Source organism: Motacilla alba, chromosome 11 (genome assembly GCF_015832195.1).
Source record: "Motacilla alba alba isolate MOTALB_02 chromosome 11, Motacilla_alba_V1.0_pri, whole genome shotgun sequence".
NCBI classification, from domain to species: domain Eukaryota; kingdom Metazoa; phylum Chordata; class Aves; order Passeriformes; family Motacillidae; genus Motacilla; species Motacilla alba.
In genome coordinates, this window is record NC_052026.1 from 7,282,651 (window position 1) to 7,296,609 (window position 13,959).

General features: G+C 46.4%; 1 protein-coding gene across 1 annotated transcript; it reads right to left on the reverse strand.

The window, feature by feature from the left end:
* Positions 1-1,128: 1,128 nt before the first annotated feature.
* SHCBP1 (SHC binding and spindle associated 1) lies at positions 1,129-13,209 on the reverse strand. Its single transcript, XM_038148145.1, has 13 exons — positions 13,065-13,209; positions 12,327-12,515; positions 11,692-11,807; positions 10,843-11,051; positions 9,956-10,048; positions 8,993-9,226; positions 8,721-8,886; positions 7,368-7,488; positions 4,289-4,420; positions 3,274-3,392; positions 2,365-2,451; positions 1,808-1,949; positions 1,129-1,573 (listed from the first exon to the last, which is right to left on the reverse strand). Exons 1-13 carry the CDS (start codon positions 13,192-13,194, stop codon positions 1,254-1,256), a joined length of 2,058 nt encoding a protein of 685 aa, XP_038004073.1. The 5' UTR covers positions 13,195-13,209; the 3' UTR covers positions 1,129-1,253.
* Positions 13,210-13,959: the final 750 nt, after the last annotated feature.

Below are 13,959 nucleotides of genomic sequence, written 5' to 3' on the forward strand. Positions count from 1 at the left end.
CACGTGTCAGAGTTGAGATTGCCACAATACACAGAGCATCACCAGACAATTCCAGAAAGCTTTAAGCATTCCCTCAGAGTAACACCTTACCAGCAGAAGGCTTCAGGTATCTGCCCATGCAGAGGAACACCGGGGCACTTCAGAAGGCTGCAAGCATCTGCCCTTCTTGCTGGTTAGCCCAGCCTTTTATCCCCTCCTGTTAATGCACTGCACCTGTGAGCCCTGTTCCCTTGGGGCTGGTCAGTGATTCCACACCTGGGCACTCCAGGGCTCATTGCTGCCAGTGCTGTCACCTGCTGCTCACAGCTGTGCCCCCTGGGGATGAGGCTGGGCCAGCCCCACTCCCAATCACCACAATCTCTGTGCCTACAGGTAAGGCCAATGGGACCCCAGGGACCTTTAGGAAGAGTACTGGAGCAGGTCAGGGAGGTGACCCTGCCCCTCTACTCAGCCCTGGTGAGGATCACCTGGAGTGCTGTGCCCAGCTCTGGGGTCCCCAGTACCAGAGAGACGTGGAGCTCCTGGAGCAGGGCCAGCTGAGGGTGACACAGATGGTGACAGGACAGGAGCAGCTCTGGTGAGGAAAGGCTGAGAGAGCTGGGGGTGCTCAGCCTTGAGAAGAGATGACTGAGAAGGGACCCCATCCCTGGTGGTCAGTGTCCAAAGGGAGGTGGCAAGAGCACGGACCAGGCTCTGCTCCATGGGACTCAGCAGTGGAATGAGAGGAACAGGCAGGAACTGACGCCCAGGAAGTTCCACCAAAACACGAGGGGGAACTTTCCTATGCACTGACTGAGCACTGAACAGGCTGCCCACAGAGGGTGTGGGGTCTCCCTCACTGGGGACATTCCACATCAATCCTGGACACAATTCTGTGCCGTGAGCTCTGTGATGGCCCTGCTGGAGCAGGGAGGTAGGACCAGGTGACCACTGTGAGCCCTCCAACCTGACCCATTCTGCCCTTTGTTTTTAAAATCAGCTTTATCACCAGACACAAGACATTGTCAGCCAGGCTTAAAACAAAAGGCAAGGGAAAGAAGTACTGTAGTATGTGTGCATCACAAAGGCAGCTCACCCAGGAGATTAAGGTGTGGAGAAGATGGACAGAAGAACCAAGTGAGTTTTCATCCTCAGTCCTTTAATATGGATTACACTTGGGTAATAAAAGCATAACACCATAGCACAACTCTTGGCATGTGACCTAACTAATAACTGTACAAATCCTACTGCAATGGCAGCAGGAGTCAAGACAGTCAGAAAAAAAAGATACCAAAACTTCCTTTTCCATTCCATTTGAATTGATTGCCATCAACAGAAACGAACATTTCCTGTGACATTAAGTTGTCATCAGCTTCTGTAAATCCCAGTTCACTCAGTCTTTTCCTGTGAATCTGTCTCTTCTTTGCAGAAGTAGCCCCAAGTACATTTGCAATTTCAGAGTTGTTTTCAGTTTGTTCAGAAGTCTCGGCTCGCTTATAAAGCTCCAACTCATCAGTTACACATCCAGGTTGTTCTTGCCTGGAGCCCTCTGCACAGGCTGTCTCATCACCTGCCTGGGTAGGTTCTGTACACCCTAAGGCAGGAAACAGAATGTCATCAACAGTCATGCAAATCAGCCACATCATTAAAAAAATCCTGGAATTAATTTTCTTCAGTCATAACATTGACAACTCATCCCACTCTTTAGTGCCTCATGTACTTCATGACAGCCACAAATTTCAACGTTATGAAGTATGCAATCCAAAAACCTGTGTATACTAAGCTGACTTAATAGTTTAGGGAGTTTCTTCTAAGAAAAGAAAAGTACCTTTTGTTCCCTGTGCTGAAGCATCCTTCATTTCAGAGGGCATCGCTGGTCTAACCAGGACCACACCATATCCTTCATTATTGTGGATCATGTTATTAATCATGGTTATCCTGGGAGCCTCATAATCCTCATCTAAGAAGTTCTACAGAACAAAAGAGAAATCTATCATGTCATGTCCAGCTGCAGGGACACAAAGATCTTCTAGTTTTAGGTAGAATCAGTTCTCTGTATTAGCTAGAGCAGGATTATTTGCCTACACAGGAAACATTGCGAAAGGCATTTTCTCCTTCTGGCAGATAATAAATAAAACCAGGTAATTGCTGGAATGGATAAAAATGAAAATATCATACTGCAAAGCTGTCTGTCTGTAGGAGGGGTTTGTCTTTGTAGAACTGGTTCATCCAGCAAGGATCAAGGCAAGTGCAAGGCAAGCATCATGTGTGACAGTAAGAGTTCCAGCGTAGCACAGCAGGGCTCTGAGCCAGCCCAAACCTACTGGCACTAATTGTAGCAGTGATCAGCTTTTGGCAAACCAGAACCTTGTGACTGGGACTGACCTTGACCAGTATTCCCTCCTTGCAGTGATGGATCCCGTTGTGCAGCAGGGTGCACGCACTTCCTGGATAGATCTCCACACCAGCACCCTACAAGACACAGTTGGTAGCAGTTCACAAGTAGTTTAGGCACATTTTTACCCTACAAGACATAGTTGGTAGCAGTTCACAAGTAGTTTAGGCACATTTTTACCCTACAAGACACAGCTGGTAGCAGTTCACAAGTAGTTTAGGTTCACATGTACCACTGAATTTAACTACTCCATGGCACATCTTTGTGTTCACCTACCAGTTACCCCTCCAGCTTCACAGCTTTGTGACCCTTCTCAAGCAGCAGTACTGGAGGCTGAGGCCTCACAGCCTCGTGGGGCACCAGTCCATGAAGGCCTGCTGAAGAGAGGCTGAACAGCCTTGCCTTACTTGCTTATGCTTTAGTCATCCCTCTCAATACCTCAAGCTCCATCATTCAAAATACCCCAAAAGTATTAGAGTCCATTTTTGTGTTTATCATCGCTCTGTAAGAATCAAAGGTGTCCAAAAAGGGCATTTCACTTGCAGAACAAATGGAAATGAGAAAACTAGCTATGGGCAGAGAAACCAGAAAATCACTACAGAAGTACTGCAGGACATGAACCAGCCATGCAGCAATGATTATTTCACGATGTCCCCTGTTACTGCATCACTTTGCTATCATCACACATGAATCAGCCTGAGACATTTCACTAGATTTGATAAGAAGCTACAAGACCCCTGAAACTAATCTTGATTCAGTAACATGTAGCCGTCCAAAAAGAATTTGTAAAGGTTCTCTGCACAGTAACAGAAGCTGCCCTGTGACTGACTGCACTATTTCCAGAGTTAAACCTTTATTTTAAATTAGGAAATAAGCCAAAGTTAAGAATGAGTGTATACCTTTGCCCCATAGAGATCTGAGTTTCTCATCAGTAGCTCAGCTGATGTCCTCACTGTTATTCCAGTGGTTTCACACTGTAACACACAATTCTCCAGTGTGGTTTTCCCATGATGGACATCTACATACACAGAAACAATTACTGCTGGATGAACCAGTTCTGCAAAGACAAACCCCTCCTACAGACAGACAGCCTTGCAGCAGCTTTGCAGTGTGATATTTTCATTTTATCCACTTCAGGTTCAATTCACTGACTGGCTCATGTGTGGTTTGAACTCATGCTGCTTTTCTGGCCTAAGCAGGGACACTGCTACAAGGGAGCACTGGTTGGAGATTTGCCTTACGGGATGACTTTTTTTATGACAGCAATCATTCTTTTCATTACATCCCTAATAGACTTTTGGATTCAAAAGATATTAAATACATGCATACAAGTGTTAATAAACATTTGAACATGTTTAAAACCCAAAAGTCTGTTGAGGAGAAATACTAGTTAGCATCTTCTGCAAAGACAAAGCCACAGCCAATAAACTGCTTGGATACAACTCAGGCTTAGCTGAGTGTCAGTCTGAAGGGGCTGGAAACAAAGTTCTACAGCACTCCCACAGCATGTGCTCCTCACCAGAGCACTGGCTGGGGTCAGCTACCCCTGAATATTGCCATGGGGGCTCTTCTGTGGAAAGAAGAATTGTTTCCATTTCCAGGCAGCCTGACACAGCCTGCGCTGCACTCAGAGTCAGGCTGCCTTAGCAGCAGAACAATCATCAAGTTAATGGTCTTATCCCAGCAGAAGAATAAAGCATAAGAGCCACCACAGCTTGAAAGAACAAACAGAACTTATTTTGATATCCACATCATAAGCAAGTTTAAAAAAAAGAGGGGCAAGATTCAATATGTATACCTGTAGGGCTCCACAGGATATTTTTTTTTTTTTAAACTGCAGCACTGGGTCCCAGCTTTAACTCTAACACCAATTATGAAAGAGTCACAAAAAGGTTAAGATGCTTTTACACTTACTTAAAATCCCCTCCACAGCATCATGCTGCACTAACTTCAAATTGGAGATCTTTATATTGGCTCCTGTACAGTCAAAGAAGTTGTCTCCTTTCCCTTGTTTTTCTATCACGACATCATCTGGCAGGCCATAGCCTAAGAGCAAAGGTGAGAGATGCAGTGCAAGCTCAGAGAGTATCTGGTGACAATGAGGTGCTCAGTACATAACAGACATTTAAATCAATGACAGAAGTTTAAAGCTTGATGTTTTAATACCTTGAATAGGATTTTCAACAAGTGGCCAGGCTACACCTTACATCCCCTCTGTGCCAAGGTGCAGGGACTCCAAACTAAACTCAAAAGTTACCTTACTTAAATGGCACACAACAAAATGGAAAGTTATCTGAGAAAGTCAAACAAATGGGTAACTGAGCTCACATTTGCCAAGGCCAAAGTTCTCACTCCCAGAAGTTACCAACAGAGCAGCAGGATGCAGGTATTGAGGACACACAGGCATCTCCAGTCTGCTCTCAAAGGACAGAAGTTCACTACAGCAGGCAGAGGCTCCCAAGAACACAGAGGGAAAAAGCAGTCACACCACAACATGAGTCAAAAAAGTGCAAAAGGTTTGATATTGTTAGCATGCTTCATTCAGCTTCTCTATTTATATGGAATTTGGGGGAAAATTCAGTGCTCCTGTGTTGCACAGGCTTCCAGATTAATTCAGTTTCAAAAGCAGCTTTCACAAGCACATGCCAACATTGATTTACTAAACCATCCACAGTTGTCAGCACTTAAGCACTTACAGGAAAATTTATGAGCATGTAAAGCTTTTATTGCTTGTCACTGACAAGAATCATGATAAGGAAAGCAATAATGCCACATCCATTACAGCAGCACAGGTCCTATCATTTTCTGAAAGCACACACAGATAAGAAGTGCCCAAGCAGGATGCCAGCTTCTAACCAAGTACATAAATAAATAAATAGTGCCACATGCAAGTAGAAAGGTTAAAAACAAAATGAAAACAAAAAGCTTTGAACAAGAGTTGGCAGAAAGTTTTAAAGACAGGCCATTTAATGCAAAGTTAAGTGATTGAGACTTCAGCACATGATATTACCTAGAAATCTTTTCCCACTGCTACTGATTTATGGTCACCCCTGAAGAGGACAGTTCCAGCATGTAAAAAGAGAGCACCACAAGACAGGAAAAGTTTAACTTCTCACCACTACAGAAAGATGTTATTACCCAAAGCAGGGGTTTTAGGAATGACTGTCCTGCAATGTGCCTGCAGTTTTTGAACAGCGCCTTTAGCTTGCTTTACACCTCACCTCTGAAGCAGCAGCTCCAGAATGAAGATTCACCTGCTGCCCAGTACTGCTCACACCCCAGCAGGGCTCTGCCCCTGCCTGAGCCTGAGGGGCTCCACAGCAGCCAAAGGCCACTGTCACCCACTGCCACTGAGCACAGCTGATGCTGCAGGTTCCCAGCCAGCTGCAACAACCATGGCACAAGCAGAAGGGAAGTTCTTAGATGCCTCTGCAACACCTTCCTGTCAGGTATGGAAGTTATCTTTATCATGACTTCCTGCAGCTGCTACTGCTTTAACCTTATTTAGTTCCTCTAAGTTTTTATTTATCCCTGATTTACTAATCTTCATACTTTCAACCTCAGTACTGACTGCACAGTAGCTGGGGAAAAACAGAAGCTCTCCTAAGCAAAGTGACATGTCTTTCATGAGTCATCCCTCCATCCCAAAAAAGCCACCAAAGCAGCCAGCTGCTCAGATTAGTGCCAGCAAAGTTTGTCTTGATGCTCCTACTTCAAATGTCCCTGGCTGCTCCTGCTGCTATAATACCTTATCTAACAGGAGTCCTTATAAGAAGATTAAATACCTGACAAGTACTTCTTATTCAGAGCATGGTTTGTACTAAAAATACATATTTATATGCCTTGCTTCTTAAAATAGAGCAGCTCATCCTTTAATGTGTGCTACTGCACCATTTGTATTTCAGTTTCCTCAAAGTAAGAAAAGCAATAAATAGCACCACACACAATTTTAGAACAATGTCATTCTCGAGATAAATAAAGCACTTCATCGATGTCCCTTGCCCTGCAGGTGCACTGGTTATCACAATGTGTGTCTGTATAAATCAAACACACACAGGAGATGGGCAAGAAAGAAAATGACTCATAAAACAAGAAGGGCAGGAAAAATAAAGTCCAGAACAGCAGGAAATTAAACTCTCAGCCTTCTTCTCATTAAGAAGCTTTGACAAGATAAAAATGCAACTAAATAAGTGTCTGAACAGCTGCAGAAGCCCCAGTGATAAACAGACTATAGCACTGCAACTGTGTGTGCCTGCCTAAAGCAAAGGGATACACTGAGAAATCAAGAATGGTGAGGGAGAGACAGCAACATATCCTACGCAAAGCAGAAGTATCTAAAACACAAATATTTTGCAAGAAAAATCCTAAAATCTCATCTGTTGTGTCTTGTTCTGCAGAAAAAAAATGTGCTAACCAAAAGCTGCCTCCTCCACCCACGTGCTTCACTCACTGCAGAGCCAGGCTGGCAGCCCCTGCTCCCCCATCACTGACAGGCTCCAAGTGCCATCAGTAAATCCTAACAGCACCTCCTGGCTCCTATCCCTGCACTCCCTGGGGCTGCACCAGCACTGGGGCTCACAGGCTGCCCCTGAGGCACATTCAGACACTCAGGGAAGAACAAGGACATTCCTCAAGTACTCCTAAGTTAGTAGAAGCCTCTCAGAATTACTTCTCTGTTTCCACTATTACAACCATCAGGTCCCTTAGGTTTCTTTTGAATCCTCTCTGTTACCTATATAATCACCATTTATGCAGACAAATAGGAGGAAATTATGAATTTGCTATTAATCAGCAAAATCTGCAGTTTATCTGCACTACAGCTGATAAACAGCTCCCTCCACCCTGCATTAGGCACAGCTCTACAGCAGAAACAAGGAATACTTTGAAGAAAGAATCTCCTGGTAAACTCTGCAAAGAGCAAATCCTCACACAGAGCTAGTTTAAGACATTCCATTTACTTGTTTGAGGACCTTTAGACTAGCAAACCTGCTACCTTCTAGCTCTATTGAATCAGCAATGGAGAACATGCCATCCACAAAATAATGGCCAGGACAGATGATGACTCTGTCTCCTTCATAACAGGCATTTACAGCTGCTAGTGGATCACGGTGAAACTGCAAAAGACAAAAAAAGACAATCAGCTCCCAAAGAATGCTGTAAAAATGGATGCATTTATGCCTGTAGAGCTTGCTTTCAATCAAATGCTGCTGCTTTTGCTTTAAAGAAACCCTTTCAATGGCACTTATAATACAAAATTTCTACTTGTAATTCAAGAATTGTAGCCCTCTGCAGACAAAACCAGCCTTAACACATGATCTTGATGTTTGTGTCACATTCATTCACCCAGGAGAAAACCAGGGCACAAATCAAGGAGCACATGCACCCCAAAGCAAACTTCACTATGGCCTTGGTTCCAGGCCAAAGTGATTTGCCATGAATTTGCCATGAAGAAATAGATGACAGAAGGTAAAGAAAATAAAAAACAAACAATTTAGCAAGTAGATCAGAGCTAGTCTGAGTACTCCTGTGTTTGCTCCTGGTACGAGTCATACGAGTCACCCCCAAACAGAGTTCAAATACCACAGTGGTAAATAGTGTCCACATGATCCTTTTCCTTGATAAAGAGGGCAGGCTGATATCTTAAAAACACTACTGAGGGATTCTGAACTGAAGGATGACAAATAGTAAATAAAACCTACACATTCATTGCTTCCCAGCAAATTCCGGGGTAAGCATAGTAAGAGCACTCTTTCAGTTGCCAGGTCAGAAAATCAGATTTATAGCTCAAAAGTTACTCCAGGACCTTCCCCATGGCTCCATTCTGGCAATCTGCAATTCATGAACATGACCAGAATACAGCAAACCATTTCATTTGGGTCCAAGGAATTCAGCCTCTTCTTAACTGCTGAAGTAGCAAGTCTTGTCTGAATTCACTAAAACCAAACATGGCTGCTCCTAAAATAAATGCATTTCCTACACAGTACCAAAGCAAGAAAACTATGTTTCCTCCTTCAAACCCTAGATCATTATCAGCAGCATAAGAGACATGGACATTTCGAAATTAAATTTGAGTGTCATGCCTTACAGTGATTCACTGTAGAGTTATTAGAGGTTCATCTCATTTCCTACATGCAGGAAGCTGCTTGTATACAGTACTCAATGCACAAATGAATTAAAATAAATTATTTGAATCAAACAATTTTACTACTTATTGTTTAAATTACAGTGATTTTTTTTTAACTGACAAAACAATGTAGTATCTTGCACGTGGTAAATTAACTTATCCTTCCACATTGTTTCTTGAGAGGAAAAACTATTAGCAGACAGACAGTTCCTGTTACTGCACCTGTATTTCTAAGGCTTCACAAGATTCTGGGCAAAGTTTGTCTCTTGTCAACAGCTGGAGCAGATTTGCTGTCATGGTCCAGGGCACAACATGAATGACCTTGGCACCCGTTGATCTCAGCCCTTTAGCCTGGAGGCTGCCATATTTTTGGTAACCAAACACGTACCTGCAACAAAAGCAACAGAGCCAACAGTTCTTCCTTCAGTTCCCACCTCCTCTGAGTTCTGTGGTTCCCCTCAGGAGCCTCCTCCCTGCACAAACCCGCCTGTTACCTCAGCAGAGGATTCTCAATCAGTTTTAGCCTTTGTTTTATCTGCTCCACTTTATCATACAGTTTTAGTCCTTCCACCATGGAAACATTTTCTGCTTCTGAGTCCGAATCATTGCTCGATATGCTGTTCCTCACATTTAAAAACTTCTCATAGAGCTCTCCACATTCAGATAACAAGTTCTGGTAATCAGCTACCAGCCCAGAAGGCACCCGGTGTTCCAGGATGTCATAGTGCCTGCAATTCAGGGCAAGAGGTCAGCACATGGCACATTCACAATCCTCAAAGATGTCAAACGTGAGACTGGAGAGAACCTGAGGAGTTCTGCAGCAGTTCCTTGAGTCGAGGTTCTCTGCAGTCTACATCAACACTGCTCCATTTTATTTGATGCAGCAAAACCAGAAAAATCTGAACAGACACAAACATTTTACTTTCTAAACAGCTGCCCACCCACCTTGAAAGATTGTCTACTATAAGAAACTCACCCTACAAAAATGGCATAAGCATAGCCATAAAAAAGAGTAACAATTTAGAAGGTAACACCTAAGCCTTTATTAGAATAACTGAGAAAGATTCACAAACTTTCCTCCTGGAGAATGACCAATTTACAAGTTTTTGTTTACATTCAGCTCTGTTATGGTTTTTATTTTATGCCCAGAGGTAAAAAATGGAGCATCCCATGCCAGCTTTTATTAAGACTAAACTCACATGAGTCTGAGGATGCCTATTGCGCCTGTTGTTTTGGGGCACCAGCTGATGGAACACCAAGGCTCAGAAATCAGGTGGCAGCCTCAGTTGTGTCCTCTTTCCATACAAGATTTTGACCAACAGACAGTGAATACTGTTAAAACAAACTTGCTTTGGCTTACAAATCAACAGGGCCTTTTTACACCTATTTGTGAGTTACTCTTCCACATGACAGTTGCAGTGGTTCTGCCCTAAGAACAGCAAAGGTGTAGCACTCACAGTCTCAGTCGGGGCTCAACACATCGCACAAAGTAATCAAACTCATCCTCCTCCTCCTCATCCCAGGTCCTCCAGATGCACCGGTAGAAGAACCTTGGGAAGCAAAGTGTTAAATCACAAAGGGGAGCAGAGTCAACAGCACTGGAAACACGATGCAACCAAGTTGAGAATTCACCTCTCTCTAGAAATTCTTATTACTGTCCCTTAGGCTGCTCCGTACCCACAGTCATCCTTCCTGCCTGTTGCTTACCTGCATAAAGAGTTTTATTTTGTGTGTCTGAGCTCAAAATTCATAATAGCCTGTGTTCTACTTCCTCAAAAGGGAGTGAACAACTAAAACCTGGTTTCGAAAAGCCAGACTGACACTCTTCAGATTCTGAGGCTTTCTGGTTGTTTGGTTTTGGCCAATCACCCTTCAGCTAAGCTTTTTTTTCTGACAATGTAGGTCATTCCTCCTATTTTAGCTTTTTTTGTCCAGTCCCACAGCCTATTTGTAGAGAGGTTTCAAACAGCATGTAGTGCCTGAAAGAAAAGGAGGTGGAAAAGAGACAGATGATAAAGAAGAAAAAAATAGGTGAAGAGAACCTAAAGAATAGAGAGCAAATTTAGGAGAAGAGGCAAAATGCAGAAAAGAAGAATGGGACAAGAAAATAAGTCCACCAAAATGCTACTGAAGAGAATACACTGTTGTTTCTCTTCAGTCTACAGGTGATCAGTCTACAGGTGATATAGTCCAAGGAACTGTGGGGTTAAAGAGAAGGAAAGCAGTCTCTTCAGAGCATCAGTCATCAGATTTACTTTGGAAAGCTTGGCTTGTGGAGCTGCCAGCATGGCCCAAGAACTCAGGACAGAAGCCACTGGGTACCCGCAGGGTGCAGTTGTCCTACCTGACATGCTCTATGGCTAGTGCTGTCTGGTCAAACTCTCCTGATTCATCATAAACAACCCACAGCTCCTCCAGCAGGACCTGATGTTCCTTCAGCTCCAGGAGCTCCTGCATGCACTCCAGGGTAAAGCTGCTGTCCTGGGACTCGCACAGGAACGGCTCACTGAGCTGCACAACTGCCTTCAGGGCCGGGAAATTCACATCAACCACCTGTGGGAACAAACAGCTCTGAAATCCCTCAGAACTGCAGATCCAGCTGAGGGAGGGGAACCTGATGTGCCTCAGTCAGAGCCATGCTGGGTCCCCACTGACCCCACACAAACCAACACAAATGGCACCGTACAGCCAAGGCCATCTCCTCAGCTGAAGTGATAACCCAGATTAAGCTTCTCACAACCCCACAGCTAGAGAGCCTTTTCCACATCCAGTTTCATTCAAAACCCTCATAATGCTCATAACAAGGCCAGTAAGTTGCTTCCACCCCTCCTTTTTTTATGTGTGTGTGGCTGTTTTTAAAAAACAACAAAAGCAATATCCTCAGACTCAAATCAATACTTCACAGCCCTTTGGGACTCCTTTGAGGCTCATTTTTCAAAGTGCCCACAGGATACAAACAATCCAAAGAGATAGTCTGGGCCAGTGAAAGCCAGTTTATTACTAATTGGGCAGAAAAGAGCTGAGGGGCCACAAAGTTTTTCCCTCCTCAACCATGCGATGGAACTGCAAGTTTGAACATCCAAGGTTTGCAAGACAGATGCATGACCTGGACATTGAGACACTTTAAAAGTCTGTTAGAGGGGTAAATTACATTTAGCAGAGACAAATGCCAGAGCAGCAGCGACGCACTCACCCCAACGAGGACGTCAAACACATTGGTGCGCCAGATGGCCTGCCAGCCAGAGGGCTCCAGGACCTTCTCCAGGTACTCAGCCATGAACCGCCTCACCTCAGAGGCTTTGCAGTCAGCTACAAGAAATTGAAGACACTAATTTACACAAGGAATGGAAGAAAACTCCTCCAGATCCCCGGAAAATGAAAGCCAACACTATTGAAATGTTCCTCTACTGCTTCTAAAGTTGGACTTCATTCTATCATGCTCATGATAACAGAATAGTATTAACTAAATGATAATACAATGGTATTAAAGACATAACCTGTGCCTTATCTTAAACAGATTTACAATACACAAAAAAAATTCAGGAAGTCCAGCTAAAACAAGGCACAGAATCCACTACTTACTAACAGTTCTGCCTTTCCATCATTCACATTTGGTTTACTTATATCAAAATTACTGCCTCCTGGTCCACCAGCTAGAGCAGCTGAGGTTACAGCATAAGTTGGCAAGACGCTGTATCTTTTCCAGCCCCCATTATTAAAAGCATCTCACAGCTTAATACATACAATTGACTTCACTTAAACTGAACTGTTTAAAGTTACTACAAGAAAACTAACGCTACCTTACTTTCGTATGAAAAAATTACTTACCCAAGATGTAATCCTGGTAAGCGCTGAATCGCTCGTAAAACAAAAGATGATTGGTGTGAAAAATATCTGGGAAAAGCACGTTCCCGTCCGGCACAGTCCTTCCCAAAGTAGTCCCTGGTTTGTCACGACTGCCATAGTCACTCCAGGAGTCAGCACTCCAGTCACTCTCGGCATCTTCCCGTTGCCGATCTGGGAAGAGGAGCGGCAGTAAAGCAAACCCCAGAAGCTGTCACTTCAACCACTCACTCACTCCTGTGTTCCCAAAGAACTGCTGCTCAGCCCAAGGCGTGTCCTGAACCTGCCTCCTACAGCACGCTTTAACTTCCCCGGGGTGAAGCGCTTCAAACCCACATACGTTCCTGGCCGCCCATTTCAGCGCCGTGGTAGGCACCGAGAAACACACCAGAGCTTCACGATTAAAAGGAAAAAACTCCACCACATTTTAGGGTCGCTTTCCAGAGCCAGCCCTACCCTCGCTTCCAGCCCGGTGCCCACGCCCCGAGCCGGGGGGCGGCCGCAGCCGGTGCGAGGGCCGGGCAGCCAAGCGGGCGTTACCGTGCCCGGGGCGCGGCCCGCGGGGGATCCCAACCCCGGCGGAGCAGCCCGGGCACTACCTGGCCGCCCCCCCCTGCCCGCACCGCTCAGCTGCATCCCTGGGCACCGCCCGAGCTGCCCTGCCCTGCCGTGCCCTCCCGGCTCCCCGCGCTCTCCCTGCCCGCAGGCACACGCAGCTCGTACCCTCGGCCTGCTCGGGGCGCTCCCGCGGGACGGGGCCAGGGACGGGGCCGGGAACGGGGCCTGGGCCTGCGCCTGCCGCCGGCGAGTCCCGGCCGTCCCCCTGCGGTCCCGGCGGCCGCAGCTCCGCCATTCCGCCCGCTCGGCTTCAAACCGCCCGGGCAACTGCCGGCGCCGGCGCCGCGCCCTCATTGGCTCGCGGCGGCAGCGGCTCTGATTGGCTGTCGGCAGGCAGCGCCCCGCTCTGATTGGCCGCCGGCAGCGGCGGCCGTTGGCAGCCGCCGCTGTCCCGCGCGTGGCGGGGCGCGCCCCGGGCCCGGCGGGAGCGGAGCGGGAAACCCCCCCCCCCCCCCCCCCCCCCCCCCCTCCGGCACTACCGGGCCCGCGAACCGCTGCGGCCCCGCGGCGACCGGCGTTCCACACTCAGCCTGGCGGCCGGGGATGCTGCCATCCCTGCCCAGAGCGGATGCACAGCGCCCGGAGAGAAGGAGCGGCCAAGCCGCAAAAAATGTAAAACCACCCAACAATCAGCGCCCTCAAAAAGGAAAAAAAAAAAAAAAAATTAAAAAAATCATCAGCAACAAATAAGCGAACCCCAGTCCACAACTAACAACGGAATTCTCTGCAGCGCCGGGCAGCCCCGCTTTGCTTCCAGCGCTGGCCGGTCCGTACACAGCAAGCACCATCAGAACGTAAACCACCGGCCTGTCTGATGCCGCAGCGCTTCTGCCGAGGCCGCTCCGCGCGTTTCAGGCTGTGACGGTAAGGGCCGCTGGGGATTAAAGCCGCAGCAATTGCTCCGCAACAGCAGCGGCCACGAGAGGGCTGCCGTGGATTTCCGAGGCGGCGATGGAGCCGCTCCGTGCCCGCCGCAGCGTCAGAGCACGGCCGCAGCACA

Excerpts from the sequence above, each read along its gene's own strand:
- SHCBP1 (XM_038148145.1), bottom strand. The coding sequence starts at position 13,194 with ATGGCGGAGCTGCGGCCGCCGGGACCGCAGGGGGACGGCCGGGACTCG. Across the intron at positions 11,808-12,326 it reads TTACCAGGATTACATCTTGG|CTGACTGCAAAGCCTCTGAG; the intron begins GTAAGTAATTTT and ends AATTTCTTGTAG. Across the intron at positions 10,049-10,842 it reads CTAGCCATAGAGCATGTCAG|GTTCTTCTACCGGTGCATCT; the intron begins GTAGGACAACTG and ends TTGCTTCCCAAG.